The 24,199-nt window shown below is 31.9% G+C and overlaps 3 protein-coding genes across 4 annotated transcripts; all 3 read right to left on the bottom strand.

Moving 5' to 3' along the window:
- Positions 1-3,588: 3,588 nt before the first annotated feature.
- Positions 3,589-4,783, bottom strand: LOC121116368 (uncharacterized). The gene is made up of 2 exons (XM_040710615.2): positions 4,671-4,783; positions 3,589-4,603 (listed from the first exon to the last, which is right to left on the bottom strand). The coding sequence occupies exons 1-2, from the start codon at positions 4,680-4,682 to the stop codon at positions 4,127-4,129; spliced, it is 489 nt and encodes a 162-aa protein (XP_040566549.1). The 5' UTR covers positions 4,683-4,783; the 3' UTR covers positions 3,589-4,126.
- A 4,047-nt stretch (positions 4,784-8,830) lies between these two features.
- Positions 8,831-9,833, bottom strand: LOC139905100 (uncharacterized). Its single transcript, XM_071887538.1, has 2 exons — positions 9,756-9,833; positions 8,831-9,689 (listed from the first exon to the last, which is right to left on the bottom strand). Exons 1-2 carry the CDS (start codon positions 9,765-9,767, stop codon positions 9,213-9,215), a joined length of 489 nt encoding a protein of 162 aa, XP_071743639.1. The 5' UTR covers positions 9,768-9,833; the 3' UTR covers positions 8,831-9,212.
- Positions 9,834-14,872: 5,039 nt separating this feature from the next.
- Positions 14,873-15,888, bottom strand: LOC121116366 (uncharacterized). Of its 2 annotated transcripts, none has more exons than XM_071887536.1 (3): positions 15,782-15,888; positions 15,205-15,715; positions 14,873-15,068 (listed from the first exon to the last, which is right to left on the bottom strand). In XM_071887536.1, exons 1-3 carry the CDS (start codon positions 15,791-15,793, stop codon positions 15,010-15,012), a joined length of 582 nt encoding a protein of 193 aa, XP_071743637.1. In that variant the 5' UTR covers positions 15,794-15,888; the 3' UTR covers positions 14,873-15,009. The 2 variants fall into 2 exon arrangements, with proteins under 2 accessions (XP_071743637.1, XP_071743638.1); XM_071887537.1 differs by having other exon boundaries at positions 15,277-15,715.
- Positions 15,889-24,199: the final 8,311 nt, after the last annotated feature.

Here is a 24,199-nt window from a genome sequence, read left to right as displayed (position 1 = left end):
CGAGTCAAGACTGGACATATCACATTCAAATTTATTTCATTTAACCCTTCAATTTTCCCAGTTCAAACACGAAGTGATTGAAAAAAATTGGAAAATTATAAAGATATGGATGATATAAATCCTAACTTGAATGAAAATAACTTTCAAAAGTTAGGAATTAAGTTATTTTTTCTGGTAAGTAAGTTCAGAAATCTATACCAACTAAAAAAGTTTTAAAAAACCAAATATAAGTTTCAAATTGTAGAATGATTACTTAGTATCAAAATGGATATATAATTTGAAGCAATGAATTTATGCGTTCTATTTTCATTGAAACAAAGTATGTAGATTGTAGATATCTAATTAATTCAGAATTGTTGAAATTCTTATAAAAAAACTAATGACATAATAAAAAATTTTCCTTTTAGAATATTGACTACGGAAAACATAGACTGCTCCTGAAATTTTGAGATGGATAGGATCTGAAATTTGTAAAGTAAAGCCAGGGTTTGTTTTATCTTGAACTGGGCTAAGGACAAAAATAAAGGCAGAGACCCCTTTTGAAACTTTTGAAACAAAACTGTACTTGGCTACAAATAAACCGTTTTTGAGATATAGGCTGTTACGGATTTGTTTTTGTTTTTTTTTGTTACTTTTTGACAAACATTCTAATATTTAACCATTTTTGACAATAGTGTTATGCATTAATTAATTGGAGACTTTTTTATATAATAATAATTTTTTTAAACACTTATTTTATGATTCACATTTGTCAAAAAAAAAATAAAAAAATAATAATAATAATGAAAAAATAAAATATTTGACAACATTATTTCATTTTTTTAAAATGTACTCCAAATTTTGACAAAAAAAAAATCCAATTTTTACAACATCATTTCATTGTAAGACAACAAGCCTCAGTCACATCTATCTGAGCACAATATGGAAACCCTCCTTTACTCCAGATACCTTGGAGTAGTAAAGAACTTTATCGGATAGTTGTTACCTTTTTCTTAATGATTTCAAAACCGTGGATTTATATTTATTTATAAAGAACTAATTAAAGGGTCAAATGTTTAATTTATAGAAAAATTTACCTTGAGAATCCAGTAGGAATTATTACTAATCACATAAATGGCCATGCATGCCCATTTCGGCAACTCTATAAGTTGCATTATAACCATAGTTACAATGACACCACCTCATTTGCCAAGATTTGGAGACTTCTTACAATTAGATTAATGACTGGTGTATCATGTTTGGGATTTCGTACATGTGTGTAGTCTTGAGACAATAAATGTTCAAATAATATTGTTCACAAATCGTGAGCATTATGACAGTTACAGGTGATGTTGCAGTTACTCAATTATTTTAATCATCAAAGGCAATGAAGATGAGAAACATGACTTTGCAGAAATGACTACTCCTTCTAAGTTTAAGCAAAGATTTTTAATGATATCGTTTTATTAAAAATATGTTTATTGTTTATCTTTTATCAATTGATTCAATATAAAGAACATTTTCATTTTTTTTTTAAATTGAAAGAAGCAATCATCATACTTCTCTTATGGCCTAAATCTACTCAATATGCCGTGGCTAAGGTGGAACAATATAATACAAAAAGCCGGCATCTTTCAATATAAAAACTAAACAAATCTTGGAATATTGGATAGCTACAATCTTTAATGACACGTTAAAAGTTTTAACGCGGGATTTATCCTTATTAAATTGTCTGAACTTAATAGGCCCAAGACTTTTAATTTGAATTTGATGATAGTGTTTTCATACAAGGAAAAGTTGGCCGAAATCTAAGTATTTTTTAAAAATTTGAATCAGATAACGAAATCAATGATGTCACAAAGTGATTATTCATAATGTACAGAAGATTAAAGTTAAAGGAAAGTTGACCATTTCGGCTTATTTAAATTATAAACATAAGTAAGCATTTTTCTAAAAAAAGTTTATAGAAAAGATAAAATAATGTTATAAACTTTAATCATGGAAATTAAAGAAAAAACAAAAAAACATTTCTTTCTCTTTTTTCAGTTTTGAGATAGAATTATAGAATGGATGGCATTTACATTTTATCATTAAGATTACCTTCATGACCTCTGATTCCAGAGTTCGGACTAAATAATTATTGTATCTACATTATTAAATCAATAGTATAATTTTTTTTAAATATGGGTTTATTGTTGGATTTACTCGTAAAAACATATTTTTTATGACTAAGCAAATATTGAGCCAATTTCAAATGGGATATTTCATCAGGCAAGATTTTGAGTCACATTATAATTTTTCTTCTGAGAAAGCTAAAATTGTGAATTCATAGACGTATAGATCACAAAGTTGTATTATTTTAAAAGTGTCCCGTGAACTCATGTTTGGGGTTTCATACATGCTTCTAGTCTTTGGACAATCAATTAATAGTGTTCCAAAATCATTAACATGATCACAGTAAAAAGTGACGTTACATTTCTTAAATGACTTAAATCATCAAAGTCAATAAGATTATGAAAGATGACTTTGCAAAAATGGTAACTCCATGCGAGTTTGTTGCTAAGATTTGAGTAATTTAGAGACTTTTGATGAGATTATTTTATTAAAAAAAATGTTGATTTTGGTTTTTTTATATAAAATAAATGAAGAATATCGGTCAAAATTGGTAACTTTGTCCAACTTAATATAAAATATTGAGCAAAGAGTGAAAAGAATTATAATGAACAATATTTATATGTAGATCTAAGATGATATATTTATTTAATATTACCACATTGAATAGCAATCATTCACTCAATACGAGTTCAAAAAGATATAACATCGGCATTCACTATATCTGTGGGCAAAATAAAAGCTGAAAATGAACATTCTATTGCTCCTGATAATATCCAGAATAATAATGAATATTGGAAACATTGATTCATCATGTAATAGACATCCCCGTTTAGTTCAGCGATCATTCTGAATTATTTGTTCACATTCCAGTTCATATCATGACTTGAAGTAAACGGATTCTTCCTCTATTGGATTTCATTTGACCACCGAAGGTATTTATTTTTTTAAGGATGTTGCACTTGTAGGACATAGAATTCATATCTGAGACAGTTGAATCGTTAGAATTACGTTTTTGGACCATGATTCTTATCTAATGCTATGATTTGTCTTTATAGTCTGTTTGAGGTCAGCAAAATGGATAAGAGTCCTCTTTTTATCATACTTTGGCTTGGGGACATTCCAAACACCCTTCTCATCTTTCTTCAAATTATTCAAACTTCATAAACGGTATTATTAGCAATAAGAGGACAAAGATAGTATTCCGTATAACTTGATTCAGCAATTGTACCACTTCTCCTTTATCAATATACTAATTGTGTACTTGATATAAGAAAATACTTAGTCTTACATTTAAAAAATAAGAATACTTAGTCCATGTTTATCTCATCAATCCTGTATAATAAGATAAACATTCCATTTTTGTTTAAGCTTTTCGGATAGACAGCCTTTACAGTTAACCTCATTTATATTTTAGCATTAAAATTACTGTTATTACTTCTGATTTCAGAGTTTTGACTGACTAATGAGTGCATCTACTTTACTAAATCAATAGTATAATTTTTTTTTAAAGATGTATTTATTGTCGGATTTACACGTAAAAATATACATTTTATGACTAGGCAGATATTGAGCCAATTTCAAATGGGATATTTGTTTCCAAAACTCTTGAATCAGGGTGAAGATTTAATATGTCATTAATGATGGTATCCACGACCATAGCTTCCGGAAGAGTAGCTTCCGTATCCTCTGGAAGGTTCAGCTTCACGCTTTCCGTATCCATGATGACTAGACCCTCCATGGGAATAGCTACCATATCCTCTGGAAGGTTCAGCTTCACGCTTTCCATATCCATGATGTCCATAGCTTCCAGAAGAGTAACCACCATGCCCATGACCGTAAGAAGGTTCAGCTTCACGCTTTCCGTATCCATGATGACTAGATCCTCCATGGGAATAGCTACCATATCCTCTGGAAGGTTCAGCTTCACGCTTTCCATATCCATGTTGTCCATAGCTTCCAGAAGAGTAACCACCATGCCCATGACCGTAAGAAGGTTCAGCTTCACGCTTTCCATATCCATGATGTCCATAGCTTACAGAAGAGTAACCACCATGTCCATGACCGTAGGAAGGTTCAGCTTCCCGCTTTCCATATCCATGATGTCCATAGCTTCCAGAAGAGTAACCACCATGTCCATGACCGTAGGATGGTTCAGCTTCCGCTTTCCATATCCATGATGTCCATAGCTTCCAGAAGAGTAACCACCATGTCCATGACCGTAGGAAGGTTCAGCTTCCCGCTTTCCATATCCATGATGTCCATAGCTTCCAGAAGAGTAACCACCATGTCCATGACCGTAGGAAGGTTCAGCTTCACGCTTTCCATATCCATGATGTCCATAGCTTCCGGAAGAGTAACCACCATGGCCATGACCGTAGGAAGGTTCAGCTTCCCGCTTTCCATATCCATGATGGCCATAACTTCCTCCATGGGAAACAGCATGGTGTCCACGGCTATGATCGGGATCAGCGAGAGCCAAAGTGGCAAGGATGGCAATACCAACGAGGGTCTAATAAAATGGTTTTAAAAAAAGATAAAAAATTATATGATTTGAGTCTAAGTCAAAGAAATCTTACAAGGATATTCATTTCTGTTCGTGTGATTAGACTTGTATCAAGCTATTGGAAGTCAGTTGATCAACTGATGACTCTCATTTGATTCAAATCATCTTATATACTCTAGTAAAAATGGCCATAGATGAGGAATAATAAAGAACATGCATACAATCATGACGATGTTTTAGCGTCAAGGGCTGTACAAGTTCCTTGCGTGGAGGGCGCCCGATTACAATTATATTTTGGCATATAAAATACTAATTATCGTAATGTCATTAACAACCATCATTCAATCATAATATTCTTCATACTAAAGCTTATTTCATCCTTATACCATTATCTGATAGGATGGTCAGTAGTTTTAACCCCCATCCAATAATTAAAATAAAATTAAGTTTACAAAGTAGTTTGAATTAAATTTTAAGGTTGATTTTAGGTCACAAATTTTTTGAAACTAGTTTTATGATCCTCATAGTGTATCTTTTCTGTTCTATGATGGTTAAATCTTTTAATGTACAGTTTTTGAAAAATTCAGACTTTTTTCGTTAGTCATGTTTTCTTTCATTTTTTTTTAGAAAATAATGTTATTTAAGAGTGAGGACATTGAGTTTAAAATTAAATTAAAAAAATGTTGTCCAATACTGAACTTGAAAACGTTCAGGGTTTTTTTTTTGTTAATAACTTCATTTCTGAATTTTTTATTAGGCCCTTGTGCGTCATTCCTTCCGTTAATCCATTTTTTTTTTTATTCTTTCATTTCCCATTTTATATTTTTAATAAGAAACAGTGACATGTGATCAAATTTTGTTCAAAGTTAATGGCTACAAAAAAAAACCTTTTTTTCTTTCAAGAAAACACCAGATGACCTGAACTAATTGTTCTTTGTAATGACGTATAAAATTCATGATTCGATATAAATGATTGATTCATTCGCATAGTCCCTTGAATTTGAATAATTCTAGGAAAGATTATTTTACAATTTATGAGGGAATACTATGTGGGAATCAATTTGATGAGCTTTTTTGAAGAAAGAAATTAATATTTGACAAAATTAATTTCATTTTTTTAAAATACATTTATTAAAAATAAAATCATATTTTGTCATTCAATATTTCATATTTTTGAAAAAAACCACTGTTTTTACAGAAAATAAAAAAAATGACCGTAAAAAGGTTTGAATTTAAGTCGTAGTCACTGGCCTAAGCTATGTCTATATGAGCATATTATGAAAGCCCTCCTCTATTCCATATAAAAAAAAATTGTGAAGAACTTTACCTTTTACTTGTTAGTTTTTCCTGAATGATATTAAAAGCGTCGATTTTTGTTATAAAAACCCCAAAAACTAATTAATTGGTCAAGTTTTTTATTACTCGACAAATTTTTCCATTAAAATCCTGTGATAATTTTAATCAAAAATAAATTGTCCAAACTTAATAGTGTTAAGACTTTAATTTGAATTTGATGATAGTGTTTTCATACAAGGAAAAGTTGGCCAGTCATAATGTTCAGAAGATTAAAGTTAAAGGAAAATTGACCATTTTGGCTTATTTAAATTATAAACATTAGTAAGCATTGTTCTAAAAAAGTTAATAGAAAGTAGAAAATAATATTATAAACTTTAATCAGGGAAATTAAAGAAAAACAAATAATATTTCATTCTCTTTTTTTAGTTTTGAGATAGACAAAATTTTTGAATGGATGTCATTCACATTTTATAATTAAGATTACGGTCATGATCTCTGACTCCAGAGTTCGGACTGAGTAATGATTGTATCTACATTATTAAATCAATAGTATATTTTTTTAAAGATGAATTTATTGTCGGATTTACACATCAAAATATACTTTTCATAATAGATGGTCATTTCGATCGCTCTACCTATAAGTTAAATAATAACCATAGTTGCAAAAGTACCAATTAATCAGCCAAGATTTTGAGTCCCATTATAGTTTTTCTTCTGGGAAAGCTAAAATTGTGAATTCTTAGATATATAGAGCACATAAGTAACCCATGAACTCATATTTGGGGTTTCATTCATGCTTTTAGTCTTTGGACAATCAATGACCAATTAATATTGTTCAAAAATCATGAACATTATGACAATTAAAGGTGACGTTACATTTCTTAAATTACTATAATCATCCAAGTCAATAAGATTATGAAAGATGATTTTGCAAGTTGGTTGCTAAGAGATGAGTCATTATGAGACTTTTGATGAGATTTTTTTAGTAAAGAAATGTTTATTTGGTTTTTTATCCATATTCATAAAGAAAAGTTTGTCTGTATTAATGTCTGAATATAGTAAAACGACTCCATATTGCAAACGTTTGTATATAGAATCGAACGTGCATACAGGGTGCGCTATATATAGTGTTCCATGATGTTATTTATATAAACATATGTCATTTTTATTTTGAAATATTGTAGTCGTTTGTATATGGAATCACTTATTAATACAGGGAGCACTGATTATAGGCCTCCCTCATGTAAATCATCATAATTTTTTTTTTGATATATGAAATAATAGTGTAGTTGTATTAATGAAATATTGCAGACGTGTGCATATAACAAGAGAGGTGTCAGGATGATTTGCCTTGAACTTTTTTTGACTTGTACATTTTTGCCTTGAATAATAATAAAGGGAATTCTATTTCTTCTTAGTTTTATAGGTTTGTTTGTGGAGTTTTTACCGTTGTATTCACAATTCTTCAAACCTTAATTATAAATTATAATACGTAGCTTTCAAAGCATTGGGAAGGAATCATGGAATGCTTCTGGTACGGTCCATTTCAAAGAATCATTGGCATTCATATGCAGTGCATTTTTTCATCAAGATCCCATGAAGATATATTGAAATCTCTACTTACATTGTACTAGAGTTATAGAGTAAGATGAAGACCTCGTCCCTGAAAGTCTACATGTAATTGTGAAAATGATATATTTAGTATTTAAATCATATATCAACATACTTCATTAACCCATCAGTTATCACAATTATATATTTTGCTGTGTTTTGTCGACCCTTCACCTGTGCTTCCCTCCCTGTGCCATAAGAAAAATTCTATTGTAATCTTATGAGTGTTTTGTGATTCTATATGGTAATAAACCATCTTCCTATTTCTTTGAGGATTTTGGATCTTAACGAATGGAAGATAATCATAGTTTCAAGACCCTTCTGAAATAAAGCATCCTTTTTAATGGTTGATTAATAGTAAAAATCAAGAGCCCCATTGACTTGCAGAGTTGTCGAGCTTAGTGGATTTTATATGATTAGGAGATCTTCACAGTAGTGTATCCGATCTCCCGTGTACTTCCACTTAGATTAGATAAACCAGTAATTTTTACGGTGAAGAAGGAGTATCTTGCAGCAGTCGAAATAAGAATGGCTCTAAATTCTTCATTTCGGATAGGGTCGCCTTCTGTCAACTTCTCTTCTATCCTACTTCTACAGCTCGAGAGAGTTAAGACCATTGCACGATTTTTTGTAAAATCACTCTAAATATTTGAAATGAGCATAAATAAAAGAATAGCAATCACAAATTTATCACTAATTCCTGTTATGTTAAGCAATATTACCTAGTGAAAGACAGTCCGTAAAAGCATGAATAACTGGGTTAAACAATTTCCCACAGTCACTGCAAGGATCATTGAAGAATATGCATCCTGAAGATATTGAAATCTCCCATATGCCTGCCGTGTTCTTAGTTTGTCTATAGTGTTAACCTCCACAGACAGGGGGTTTCTGCAAGACTTTGGGGTGGGGCTGCTTGCCGTGTGATATCACAAAAATTAGGACCGAATCAATTGAGCATATTTTAGGCTAAAACCGTACCTGAATGCACTGCTCTGACCAGTAAAGAACTGCATTTCTGAGTATTAAGAGCATATAAACAGTATACACTATTCATACCATATTTGTGCAGTTATAATATTTATCACTTATTTACAGGGTGCGTGGAGAAAATCTGTCTCTCAAAAAAAAAAAAACTACAAGCTTATTTTATAATATTTATTGATAAAATAAAAATGGTGCAGTTAGAAAATGAAAAGAGACATTAGTGTTTAGATAGGATCTCCATTGTGATAGACAACAATTTAGATTTGTCATAATCTGCATTTATCATTCAAACTAAAGTTCTCACTGAGTAGTGGGTGCATCTACATTATTAAATCAATAGTATAAATTTTTTTTAAAGATGTATTTATTGTCGGATTTACACGTAAAAATATACATTTTATGACTAGGCAGATATTGAGCCAATTTCAAATGGGATATTTGTTTCCAAAACTCTTGAATCAGGGTGAAGATTTAATATGTCATTAATGATGGTATCCACGACCATAGCTTCCAGAAGAGTAACTTCCGTATCCTCTGGAAGGTTCGGCTTCCCTCTTTCCATATCCGTGATGACTAGATCCTCCATGGGAATAGCTACCATATCCTCTGGAAGGTTCAGCTTCACGCTTACCATATCCATGATGACTAGATCCTCCATGGGAATAACTTCCGTATTCTCTGGAGGGTTCAGCTTCACGCTTTCCATATCCATGATGTCCGTAGCTTACAGAAGAGTAACCACCATGTCCATGACCGTAGGAAGGTTCAGCTTCCCTTTCTCATATCCATGATGTCCATAGCTTCCAGAAGAGTAACCACCATGTCCATGACCGTAGGATGGTTCAGCTTCCCGCTTTCCATATCCATGATGTCCATAGCTTCCAGAAGAGTAACCACCATGTCCATGACCGTAGGATGGTTCAGCTTCCCGCTTTCCATATCCATGATGTCCATAGCTTCCAGAAGAGTAACCACCATGTCCATGACCGTAGGAAGGTTCAGCTTCACGCTTTCCATATCCATGATGTCCATAGCTTCCAGAAGAGTAACCACCATGGCCATGCCCGTAGGAAGGTTCAGCTTCCCGCTTTCCATATCCATGATGGCCATAGCTTCCTCCATGGGAGACAGCATGGTGTCCACGGCTATGATCGGGATAGGCGAGAGCCAAAGTGGCAAGGATGGCAATACCAACGAGGGTCTAATAAAATGGTTTTAAAAAAATGAAATAAATTAGTGATCCGAATTCAAGTCCAAGAAATCTTACAAGGATATTCATTTCTGTTCGTGTGATTAGACTTGTATCAAGCTATTGGAAGGCAGTTGATCAACTGATGACTCTCATTTGATTCAAATCATCTTATATACTTTATTGAAAATGGCCATAGATGAGGAATAATAAAGAACATGCATACAATCATGACGATGTTTTAGCGTCAAGGGCTGTACAAGTTCCTTGCGTGGAGTGCGCCCAGTTACAATTATATTTTGGCATATAAAATACTAATTATCGTAATGTCATTAACAACTATCATTCAATCATAATATTCTTCATACTCAAGCTTATTTCATCCTTATACCATTATCTGATAGGATGGTCAGTAGTTTTAACCCCCATCCAATAATTAAAATAGTATAAAGTTTACAAAGTAGTTTGAATTAAATGTTAAGGTTGATTTTAGGTCACAAATTTTTTTAAAACTAGTTTCATGATCCTCATAGTGTATCTTTTCTGTTCTATGATGGTTAAATCTTTTAATGTACAGTTTTTGAAAAATTCAGACTTTTTTCCTTAGTTACGTCATTGTTAGTGGAGTTTTTACCGTTGTATTCACAATTCTTCAAACCTTACTTATAAATTATAATACGTAGCTTTCAAAGCATTGGGAAGGAATCATGGAATGCTTCTGGTACGGTCCATTTCAAAGAATCATTGGCATTCATATGCAGTGCATTTTTTCATCAAGATCCCATGAAGATATATTGAAATCTCTACTTACATTGTACTAGAGTTATAGAGTAAGATGAAGACCTTGTCTATGAGAGTCTACATGTAATTGTGAATATGATATATTTAGTATTTAAATCATATATCAACATACTTCATTAACTTATCAGTTATCACAATTATATATTTTGCTGTTTTTTGTCGACCCTTCACCTGTGCTTCCCTCCCTGTGCCTAGAAAGTAAATTCTTCCTATTTCTTTGAGGATTTTGGATCCTAAAGAATGGAAGATAATCATAGTTTCAAGACCCTTCTGAAATAAAGCATCCTTTTTAATGGTTGATTAATAGTAAAAATCAAGAGCCCCATTGACTTGCAGAGTTGTCGAGCTTTGAAGATTTGATATGATTAGGAGATCTTCACAGTAGTGTATCCGATCTCCCGTGTACTGCCACTTAGATTAGATAAACCCGTAATTTTGACAGTGAAGAAGGAGTATCTTGCAGCAGTCGAAATAAGAATGGCTCTAAATTCTTCATTTCGGATAGGGTCGCCTTCTGTCAACTTCTCTTCTATCCTACTTCTACAGCTCGAGAGAGTTAAGACCATTGCACGATTTTTTGTAAAATCACTCTAAATATTTGAAATGAGCATAAATAAAAGAATAGCAATCACAAATTTATCACTAATTCCTGTTATGTTAAGCAATATTACCTAGTGAAAGACAGTCCGTAAAAGCATGAATAACTGGGTTAAACAATTTCCCACAGTCACTGCAAGGATCATTGAAGAATATGCATCCTGAAGATATTGAAATTACTAAGTAAATCCCAAGGTTAATACAAGCTTATACCATTACGGGCATACGTCTGATTTCTGACTTCCACACCGCTTTTTAATATTGACGTCATAGCGTATGAGTGGTTCCGTGTTTGGTCAAAATCCGTCTTTCTTACCCAGCAGTCGGTACTATACATCAAATTGAAAATTCTAAAAATAGTGATGTCATAGACTTTGATTGGTTGGGTGCCTTGTCAAAATCACCCTGTCTTCCCCAGAAGTCGGTACGACACATTAAATTGAAAATTCTAGCAAGCCCAGTGACATGATGGTCTAACCTTGTATTTTTATTAGCCTTTAGTAAATCCCTTTTAATTTTTGACTTTAGAAATTGAACCTATGAATCTCTATCCACAAGATAGGTCAAATATTCTTAAGAACTTGTCAAATATTTTGTCAGCTTCCTCCTTATATAAATACATTCTCAAATGCCCTTGAATAGGCATCATGTAATTGTCTGTTGCCCTTTTAAGGGGATAATCAAATTTCCCGTACTTGAATATTGAGTCTTTGCTCAAATCGTGAAAGGAAATAATACCCCTCGATAAGGCTGACCATTCTATTTCTTTTTTTTTTTTTTTTTAGTTCCTCGTGATTTTTAAAGTAAAACTTCTATTTACCCTTCTGTCCCACCACATACATCATGGAGGTGGATGAAAATGACGGTGTTCTTTTCAGAAAAGAAAAAAAATCCAAAGTGCTGCTGCTAAAGACGAAAATAATTCTGCCAAGTGATCATTTATAAAATATGTTCAAAGCATAACATAAGTGGAGACCGGGTATGAGGAAATGGTAGCTCGCCACTCAGTCTCTGGATATCTTGCAAGGTGAATTAGACTTTTTTGATAGATTTTCCACAGTATTGTTCAGAGCAGATATAATCCTCCTCCTATAAGAGATTTAAGCAGGCTTTGACCCTTTTCCCGTTCATTTTGTAACAACTTTCCATTCGCCATTCATTTGTTCATTTTCCTGTTCAATCGTTCATTTATAATTATTTATTCATCTAATAGAAAAAGTCCAACCTACATAATACAGATTAGTATATATGTTACAGACAATAAACAGAAATACAGGCAATCGGGCACTGCTTCCCTGAGCATCAATGACCCTTTAAAAATCACATTTTCTAAAATATTTTTAACAATAAACTAAAAAAAAAATATTGCACCAATAACTCCACCTTCCCTGACCATCAAGGACCCTAGTTATTCTAAATTACTCAATGGCTTAACTATTTTGCTATTATACTTAGAGGGCTATGTTAAAGTATGTGAAAATTTTGTTGTGGTTAATGACCCTCTTGAAGCTTCTCCCCAACCAAAGGTTCAGTTGTTGTTAAATATTATAAACTATGCCAAACAGCTTAGCAATTTGAATGAAAGGTATAAAAGATGAGCATATCAGGATTATTACAGCAACAAGACAGGATCTAATAAAAATTTACATAAGAATCGTTGATCCTATTTAATAATATTCGAACTACACAGTTGTATATTTTATATACATATATAATATTATTTTCTTCAAAACTTCAAAAACAAAAAACTCATTTGAAAATAATCTTAAACAGCAAATATAATAATTTCTTAACTCATCTTTCTGAAGATATATTTTTCTAATTAAATATTTTTACATGTATCATAAACATTAAACAATAACAGAATAAACTATTTGTTGCAATATAAATGGCTATTATGGCATTTGCTAGTACAGAGGTTGCCATTTTTTTTGCAAATTCACATATATTTTTTTGCACTAGGGGGAGTTTTGCAATTGCACCGCTTAAATCCTTGTCCATTTCCATCTGACAGAATTGATACGGTCTGTTGCAACGTGACTTCATTCTCTTTGGGAACTTTATTAATCCTTAGGAATTATAATATCCTGTCTCTATTATATTCATCACAACTGCCGAGACTTTGCGGGGATCTGTTTTTACACGGTCCATACTTGGAACTGGGACTTCAACACACTGTCTTACATCAGCCTCCTTTAACTGCTGTGAGGAGAGTTGTATCATTTGGTTTCGGTTGCTCTTTTTGCTTGTTTTTAGCTCCTTTTGCTTGTTATTAGCTCATTTTTGTTGTTCTTAGCGGTCCTCAGCAGATTGGCAATGAGAGCACATTATATTTGTCAAATCATCGTCATTTCCCCAATGACAAGACTACATGGTGCTGAAGAGTGGCATTTATAGTCGCAGATGAAACACTTTTGTTGTCCAATTACAAGCTGCTGACAGAATACACATTTATTGTCAATATTGTATTCTCTCTATTTTCCAAAAGGCCTTTGCTTTCTTCATTTCAACAAATCTAACAATGTTCTTCAATGGTTATATTGCACTCCTTTGATAAATGCAAGCCCTCAGGTCCAACCTGTATTAGATGGCAATACATTGCTTCGTATTGAGTTCGCCCAATATCGGAGTTGATTCTTTGCATATTTTATTATTCATCATATGTCACGCTATCACAAATTTAGTGAGATGAATTGATTAAATTTCCAAAATTATTTTACCTGACAATTTAAATAAAAGTAAATTGACCACTCTATTGTAAATTTTATGTTTTAATGCACTAAAATGAGCCTGAAAAGCGAAACAGGCAATCTCAGTGGTCCTGAAATGTTAAGGGGTCTAATATACTGGTAAAAATGATGCTCTCATTTTTTATCAAATGGTGTCCAATTTATTAAAAAAAAAATTAACCTCCTCACAATAGCCTCCTGGAAGTTTTTTAAGATAGTCTCGAAAAGTCTCAAGAGGCAGTACTTTTACTGAAGGCAACCTCCAGTTTATTTTCTACAGCCTCCCTCCTTTAAAAAACATATTTTTTGAGAGTCACCTTATTTACTAGCAAGGCCGACCCGTAGCATAAACAATATAGGTAAATACTAAGGGTGCCGTTTATTCAGGGGGTGCTATAATTAGTACAAAGAAAAAAAAAGTGAGCCTGATCCTAACCCAAATCGATTTTTCCGATATCATAGTTGAGCCCATAAAACTAGGACCAGGTCAGGCTTTAATTTTTAATTTTTTTGAAGAGGTATCTTATTGTTTCAAAACGCTGTTAGTTCCCACATGTACGCTCATCTCCCATATGCCTGCCGTGTTCTTAGTTTGTCTATAGTGTTAACCTCCACAGACAGGTGGTTTCTGCAAGACTTTGGGGTGGGGCTGCTTGCCGTGTGATATCACAAAATTAGGATCGAATCAATTGAGCATATTTTAGGCTAAAACCGTACCTGAATGCACTGCTCTGACCAGTAAAGAACTGCATTTCTGAGTATTAAGAGCATATAAACAGTATACACTATTCATACCATATTTGTGCAGTTATAATATTTATCACTTATTTACAGGGTGCGTCGAGAAAATCTGTCTCTCCAAAAAAAAAAAACTACAAGCTTATTTTATAATATTTATCCATAAAATAGAAATGGTGCGGTTAGAAAATGAAAAGAGACATTAAGTTTAGATAGGATCTCCATTGTGATATACAACAATTTAGATTTGTCATAATCTGCATTTATCATTCAAACTAAAGTTATCACTGAGTAGTGAGTGCATCTACATTATTAAATCAATAGTATAAATTTTTTTTTAAAGATGTATTTATTGTCGGATTTACACGTAAAAATATACATTTTATGACTAGGCAGATATTGAGCCAATTTCAAATGGGATATTTGTTTCCAAAACTCTTGAATCAGGGTGAAGATTTAATATGTCATTAATGATGGTATCCACGACCATAGCTTCCAGAAGAGTAGCTTCCGTATCCTCTGGAAGGTTCGGCTTCCCTCTTTCCATATCCGTGTTGACTATATCCTCCATGGGAATAGCTACCGTATCCTTTGGAAGGTTCAGCTTCACGCTTGCCATATCCGTGATGACTAGATCCTCCATGGGAATATCCTCCTGGAAGGTTCAGCTTCACGCTTTCCATATCCGTGATGACTAGATCCTCCATGGGAATAGCTAGCATATCCTCTGGAAGGTTCAGCTTCACGCTTTCCGTATCCATGATGTCCATAGCTTCCAGAAGAGTAACTACCATGTCCATGTCCTAAGGAAGGTTCAGCTTCACGCTTTCCATATCCATGATGTCCATAGCTTCCAGAAGAGTAACCACCATGGCCATGACCGTAGGATGGTTCAGCTTCCCGCTTTCCATATCCATGATGTCCATAGCTTCCAGAAGAGTAACCACCATGTCCATGTCCTAAGGAAGGTTCAGCTTCACGCTTTCCATATCCATGATGTCCATAGCTTCCAGAAGAGTAACCACCATGACCATGACCGTGGGAAGGTTCAGCTTCCCGCTTTCCATATCCATGATGGCCGTAACTTCCTCCATGGGAGACAGCATGGTGTCCACGACTATGATCGGGATCAGCGAGAGCCAATGTGGCAAGGATGGCAATACCAACGAGGGTCTAATAAAATGGTTTGAAAAAAATGAAAGAAATTAGTGATCCGAATTCAAGTCCAAGAAATCTTACAAGGATATTCATTTCTGTTCGTGTGATTAGACTTGTATCAAGCTATTGGAAGTCAGTTGATCAACTGATGACTCTCATTTGATTCAAATCATCTTATATACTCTAGTAAAAATGGCCATAGATGAGGAATAATGAAGAACATGCATACAAGCATGACGATGTTTTAGCGTCAAGGGCTGTACAAGTTCCTTGCGTGGAGGGCGCATTGTTACTTTTATATTTTGGCATATAAAATACTTAATTATCGAAATGTCAATAGCAAGCTTAATTAAATCATAATATTCTCCATATTAAAGCTTCTTTTGTACTTATACCATATTCTGATAGGATGGTCAGTAGTTTTTACCCCCATCCAATAATTAAAATAAAATTAAGTTTACAAGGTAGTTTGAATTAAAATTTAGGTTTGATTTTATGCCACAAAACTTTTAAAATTATTTTCATCATCCTCAACGTGATGGGCAACTTTTTTTTAATTTACAGTTTTTGAAAAAGTCAGTTTAGTTTTTAGTCGTGTTTTCTTGAATTTTTAGAAAATACTGTTTTAAAGAGCAGTTTAACATTAAATTAATGAAATATTGTCCTATACCAGGCTTGAATACGATCAAAAAATTTCCGTTCATTCTCGTATTTCTGTTTCTTTTTATTCAGGCCTTCATTTGTCATTCTTTCTGTTTATCCAAAATAAGTAATAATTTATTTATCATAATTAGTTAATACTTATTAATTGCGATAAAATTTTTCATAATGGTAACGTTTAGTAATTGTAATAACAGATCAACTTCGTGTAAAAAGTCTCCAGGCTTAAAATGTTTATTCTTAGACATCAATCGAAGTAAGTTTTGGATCAATGCCATCAAATGTGCGAATTAAACTCCCGCCAAAGACTCTATAGTTTGTCAAGTAATATAATCAACTTTTTTTTTCTATGTGAGGGATTTGAAAATTAAATTAATGAGTTGTTTTATAAGGATATGACTGGGCTCCATATTCTAATTATTCATACTTAAGTTATTTGCTTTACGATCGCTTTGAAGAATCAATATTTCTGCAGAAGTCTCCAAAAGGACTATAGCGTTTGGTACATAGGTAATCGAATTCCTACTTTATTTGAACATTCTAGGAAAAAAAAATAAAAGCTCCCGTTTAACCAAAACAGAGACGCACAAGAACTTCAAATAAAGCAACGAATTCTAAAATTAAAACATTCGTATACTAAAACTCATGATGTATCAAATAAGGATGATTACTTTGATCTCAATGTTCAAAACCAACTCTCATCATACATTAATATTCAATAACCCACAAAGATTGAAGTTTTAACATACGTATTATTCTTTAATTGTATCAATTTAGTTGAGACAAATAAATCTTTATCTGAAAAATACCGTAGTTTTTCCAGCAAAACTTCCCAGGAACAAGGTTTCAATAATCTCAACTACAAAACCATAAAAAGATATCGAAAAAGGGTGTATATATAATAAAATGATACAGTATAGGTCATGATATATCACTTTTATTATATGTAAAGTTTAGGCTCAGTTTTGGCGCATTTAATTACAATTAATTTTTTAAATGTATCCCAATAATTTTATTTAAGTTTAGAGTGTACAATTTATTTAAGTATTTAATTGAATTCTTTAATAGAGATAATAAAACCAAATATTAACTACTATTTTATAAAAAATAATCATTTTAAATCAAGAATCCAGAGAGAGAAGCAACTTTTTATTTAGTCGGCGTAATAGCTGTCGATGAAGTCCATATTTCGTTCACTTATATTTTTGCTGTTGTTGTAGATTTTTTGTCTGTCCGCTCTTTCCCTTGAGTCCTTTAATCTGGCCTAGGAATGGTCTTTGAAGTCAACAAACACATAAATTAAATTCCCTTTTCTAGGAATGACCGAGACGCGGATCTAGACAGATTGATTTCAAGATAATATTTTCTCCTGAGAACAAAGTCCATTGAGCTACGCCTTTTTTATCAAATTTTGATCATGTGGTTGTCGTTTTACACCTTGGTTTTAGCTTTGATCCTGGGTTAAAAGATCTTTGTGAAAAAAAATAAAAAGAAGTCAAAAAATTAACACTGTTTAAAGTTGTTTTCCTTTAACCGTTCAATTTTTAACCCTTCAAGAACTAAAAAATGTGGGAAAAGTATGAGTAGGGCTCATTGTTCGTTCAATATTCAAACCTGTCCTAGTCATATATATTTGGAGAGAAATTGGTTGATATAAAATCCGTTGGCCATAACTAGTTGGCAAATTTGCAAGATCTCAAAAGTTATTTTTTCTCCATTTTGAAAACATGTGATGTTAAAAAACATCGATATGAAAAATAAATTAGTATTATTTTATGTAAAAATAGGGGGATAAAAAGTCATAATTTTATTCTTCCAAAGTTGGATGAACATAACTTTCAATCGCTATGTAATACTCTCTATTTAGTTTTGGATGTACAAAGAATCATTGATAAATAAAAAAAAGTTTAAAAAAGCAAACATACATTTCAAATTTTAGTATCCAAATAAGTATTAAACTTGATTCAACTTTGATCAGTTTATTTATTGAGGTTTTCATTTTATATGCAAAAATTACTCTTATGAAAATGGCCATAGACGAGGAATAATGAAGAACATTGATTTTACCCTAAACATGATCATGTTTCAGTGTCAAATTATCAAGGGTGGGAATATTTTTAAAAGACTTTATACGACTTCATTTCTTTAACTTGACGTTCAGGGTTCATTATTACTTTTATATTTTGTCATATAAAACCCTTAATTATGGAGATGGCAATAATAAGCCAAAATTGTAGAGCCATTATACAGTACTCTTATAAGATTGAAAAAAAAAAAGCTTAGGTTATAGTTTTTAACTTAATTTATATGTTCTTCTTCTCCTTCATATCCTAGATTATCGATCCAAAATTTGACATCTTTTGTATCTAAGAAAAATATAAAAATAGAGCAATAGATAGAAAGGAATATAATTGTATTGTTTCTACTATGTTATGGTTTTATTTTAAATTTAAGTTAAATACCGGATAGTTTTACAATCAAAATTAACAGTTCACGTATTAAGTAATCATTTTTAGTACTATAATAACATTTGTAAATACTTGAGTGGATATATTAAATTTTTTTTTTTTATCCGCAACCATAGAGAAAGTTTGTAGTAAGGTCTTCCACCACATTTTAAAATACGCTTACTAGTAAAAAAACTTTCAACAATATTAGTGTTCTCAAAATGTGATTTGTTTATATATATATATAAACTACATCTCCTTCGAAGGTTCTGCTTATGAGTTCTGGCCATAGAGATAAAATACAAATATTTATCTGTATCGTTTCATTGATAATTGGGAGATGTAAGAGCCAAAGTGGTGAAGATAACAATATCGACGAGGGTCTAGGAATAATCTCCCGTATAAGTATTCTGAATGTTGATTAACTCGAATTTATAATTTTCTTCAGTTGTTTCTACTATGAACTCAGAGAAAGTCATTGCATTATTTCGGTCCTTTTTCTGTCACTTTTTGGGAGAAAAATTTAGAGATGCAATGATGTTGACAATGTGTCGAGGGACATAATTTTAATAATACTCTTTATAAGTGTATTTTGGTCTTTGTACATAATTCTACTGGTCTAAAAATAGATTCATTTGATGACCTTTTATTAATTATTCCTTTTAGAGGCTCAAGAGGTCTAAATTTTTTATTATATTTCGTAGAGGAAACGGCAATCCATATTAGAAGAGTTGAAAAATTGGGAATAGTGAAATTAAAATTATAAATGTCATGTCATTATCTATATAATATCTCCCAATCTATAATCCTCCAAAAATATCATTAAAAAAAGCCCAAAGTGAGTGAATGGATATGCAATTCTTCCCGACTATGGAATTATTTTTCAACATTTACTGAGAATTGTTCACAGCTTAATAAATTATAATTATAATTCAATCATTCAAGGTTAAGTACATAAGCATAAAGTTTGAGAGCTGACAACAAATAAAGTTTATATTTTTATGTCAGTCGGGTAACAACGTGATATATCTCTGAATGTTGGATCGACATCCCTGTCATTCAAAAAATTTGTTTTTGAATAGTTACGTGTACTTACTACTCATGGATTGTAGAAATATTTAATCCATCTTACATAACAATTTATGCTTAAAAAGAGAAGTAATAATAATAGTCATCATATTAATTAGTTGATCAAATTATTCATGACTTAGTATATTCCACAGCGTGAACCTGGTTATAGGGAGCTTAAGAGTCATTGCCAGTCTCTTAATCAGGTCTATATCAAATAATGGTTACTCCAACTTCTAATGTGAAGGGATTTTAAAATTTATTATAATAACTATCCTGGAGTTTAATTGAATACATTTTTAATTGGTCAGATGGAGTTGCACTGATTAAGAATAAGTAAACATAATAATAGTATCATATTTACTCTTTGAAGTCAATATAGATAAATAGAATTTACTTCCCTAGGAACAACCGGGGTGCAAACCTACGCACCTTAAGGCCAAGAGAATAATTTATACCGAGTGTATTGACCATAGACAGGGGCGTCCGCAGGGGGTGGTCTGGAGGGGCTGCAGCCCCACTCCCCAATTAAGGAATTTTTGCTTTCTACTTGAAATTATTTTCCAAAAAAAATAATTTTTTGTGTAAACATAGCCATAGATTTTGGACATAAAAAAAATTAATATATGATATTTAATTTTGAATTTTTTTTCCAAAAATTTAGTAGATAGTAGCACTGAATATTTGAAGAGATTGTGTGTTTTCAAAAATATGACGCAAAGTCATACTCTCTATGACACCGTGACCGGTAATTTCATTCTCAGTAAATTCATTCCCTGTAAAATTAATTCCCACTTTGTAGAGGGATATTTAGTGACGTAATACGGTTTATGTTTCTACACTAGTTAGTAGTTTTTGTTTAGGGCTGTAAACGGAGGGCTTGGCACTGGGCAGTCAGCACTGGAGATGAGTGATGATTAGTGATAGGTGGGAGACGGATCCGAATGATTTATGGTGTTTATGGATTAGAAATGACGTCGTGATAAATCTTTAATAGTGAATACAAATGGAATCCCAATCCGTTGATATTATTTAGACCTTGGGAAATACAAGTAAATACCGGCATTGCTCTTCTTCATCGTCTATTACTTCTATTGCTTCTACCCCTTTTCAACCATCGACAATCATCAATTTCATCATCCTCTTTTCTCTTCCCTTCCTCTTTTCAATTTAAATCTACGTAAACAATAACTATAAGCAAATTGCTTTGGCCCCTAACTCCCTTCTCCGGATCACTTACTCTCCCCTGCTTCAAGCTCAAATATTGGATTGAATCCTACAAATTACACCAATCATCATCATTCATAGGATCATGCTGGGCCTCGTAATAGATTTCTAGAATATATAATTCATCCCCTTCACATCCAATCACAAGTGTTAAAACTTCCATGCGTTGGTTTCAATGCATTTTGAAGGAGACACGGAATACTACTGCTATGGTCCGTTGCAAAAAATCATTGATATGCAGTCAATTACTTCATCAAGAGGCCGTGGAGATGATTGTAATAGAGTTATAGAACTAGATCAAGATGTGGACCTCGTCCATGAAAGTCTGCATGCATTTCTGAATATGATATATAATGATAAATATATATATCTAAATATTTTATTAACTTATCACAATCATAGATTGTTTTATGCTCACTTCGACCCTTCGCTTGTGCTTCCCTCGCTGTGCATCAGGGAAACAACTCTGCTCTTTGTAGCAATTAACCATCTTTATATTACTGTGAGGATTTTGAATCCTAACGAATGGAAGAAAAAACATTGTTTCAAGACCCTTCTCAAATAAAACATGATTTTTAGTGGTTAATAAATACAAGAAGCCGATTGATGTGTTGAGTTGAGGATTGAATAGGATAAGGAGATCTTAATATTTGAGGTTTATGGGTGAAATATCATTACCTCATATAATAATAACTATAATTTTTATTTCACAGTCAAATTCAAACTCAGAAAGTCCATACCTAGGATGGTCATTGGATTTCATTAATTATGAAATTATAAGGAACTTCCTTCTGAAAGAGCGAATCAAAATAGATTATATTAATTCTTGTTTTTGTAAATATAAATGATAGAAATATACTTAAAGTCAAGATCTTATGTAAACTATAATTATCTTAACGTGTGGGAACTATGGTATCTCATATTTTGGATGATCTATTGTGTATGGATGAAAAAAAGATGTTTCAGAAGTTTCAGTCTTCAAAAACCGTTTCTGGGACCTATCTAGCTATTTGAAAAGGAAATTTGTAAAATTAAATTTACTATTAGTTAAGGGACTGAGATGTTTTAATTTTAAAAGTTTCATTAAAGTTCCTTCCGCTAGTTGTACAAAAGAATATAATCCTCAATTTCCATTTTGAGGAAAAACAAATTATTTCGGATACATAAACGATCACAAACCCTCTACTGACCTCCAAACGAATCAAATAAGTATTTGTGTAGGTGCATAATATACATGGATAGGCTGTCAGAAACCCCTTTCTATTGTATAATAAAGTAAATTGTGATATATTCAACCTTTACTTCTACATATTAAAAGAAGCTGTATTAAATATTTGTAAGTAAATCGCTCAATATAAACAATTTCCTAAAATATAAAACTTGGGTCATGATTCAGAATCATTTATTGATTCCACTTCATTTTTTATCCAACCCTCAATATCCAGAAAAAAGAATGATTCAAAATGATATTTAAAAAACCTCTATTGAATCAATATAGCCAATTCTTAAAGATTAAATTGTAAAGTATTAGATATAAATTTATTTAATATATATTTAAAAATATGGAACATCATTGATTACTACACTACGGTATTCATTTGTATCAAACTGTATTTAATTCAAATTGGTATTAAGGAATACAAGCCGAATTTACTTAGGCTGAGTTCAACATTCATTATTTCCTAAAACTTCCATATTGCATAAATAATGAATCATGAAGATGTTATATCATAATTAGTGATATAACATCTTTAACTTGTCTTCTAGTTAATCCAATATTAATATAAGCGTTCATTTTAGTTAATAAATGATTTTTAGCTTAGAATTCAACGATTCTACCGGATTTCAATCTCTACTGTGACATATATAATCCTGCGGACGCGTCCGATTGAGCTACGAGGTTCTATCATATATTTTTTCAATTATGAGTAAAATTTATATTTATATTTAAGTTGTTGACCTTACTGCTTTTCCCATGATTAATCTCTTGACAGGGTTGAGAGATAAATGCAGTTTTATGTTTATAAAAATGACGTCACATATTGATGAAACTATAATTCCTCAAAGACTTGTTTAAAAAATCCGTAAACATAAAATAATATACGATTTAGTAATTATTATATAATACTTTTTCTCTGGTGTAGACACGTCAAAATTTCCGATTACATTGCCTCATTTTTGAAGAAAATTAATTTTGTGTGCTTATGGGCCTTAATTGTAGATTTGAGAGGGAAATTAAAGTTTCTCAAACATCTGGCTATTGGTAGGTTAATGATTATATTATACGTAAAAAATCTTTCATTACGTGAAAATGATGACTAAATTCTAAAAAACGATATGTAGGATATATTGAAGGTTTTAGTGTGTTTGGTTTGTTATAAAATATAATTACAAATTCCATGACATTTGGATATCTTATTATGCATATCTATGCAACCTTTTAAAAAGAATTGGTGCATACGAATCCCTGAACTTTTAAATCCATTGAATATGCAAAGTTTTCAAAGGCGTGTACTCTTTTTGGTAACTCATATATTTTAAAGAGGATTGGTGTTATTTATAAAGGCCAAATTGTAGAAAATACATTAAACATGGCAATATGTTGCTAATGGGAATCTAAGCCATAAATCTTAAAAATAATGTTCTACATTTTGAAATAAAGTATATATTTTTATTCATTTTTAGAACTAACAGGGCTTTAGTTCAATACATTTAATTATATTATACCTAGTAACTAGTTAGTGAACCACTCATTTGATAGTTAATCATCAGAATCTAGATCCAGAATGTATTTTTTTCAATAGTATTCCGATAACTACCTAGTCCAACTTTCAAAAGGAAGATTTCCAGAGTATAGATTCATAACAGTTTCCGCCTCTTAACTTTATTAATTTTTGTATTTCATTTTTGAGAAGAATTTTGATATATGTATATTTTTTCTATGAAATTTAAATGCTCGGCTGATTTTTTTGTTTCTTTAAGGCCACAAATATAAATTTCTCATTATATGGCTCGATAGAATATATGCCACTCCCTTAAATCGCCTGATGATACCGCCGACAAGTTAGTGAAAAAGAAAATTTAAATTAATAGCTAG

Source organism: Lepeophtheirus salmonis, chromosome 4, assembly GCF_016086655.4.
Source record: "Lepeophtheirus salmonis chromosome 4, UVic_Lsal_1.4, whole genome shotgun sequence".
NCBI lineage: Eukaryota > Metazoa > Arthropoda > Copepoda > Siphonostomatoida > Caligidae > Lepeophtheirus > Lepeophtheirus salmonis.
This window is presented reverse-complemented; position numbering and strand designations above follow the sequence as displayed.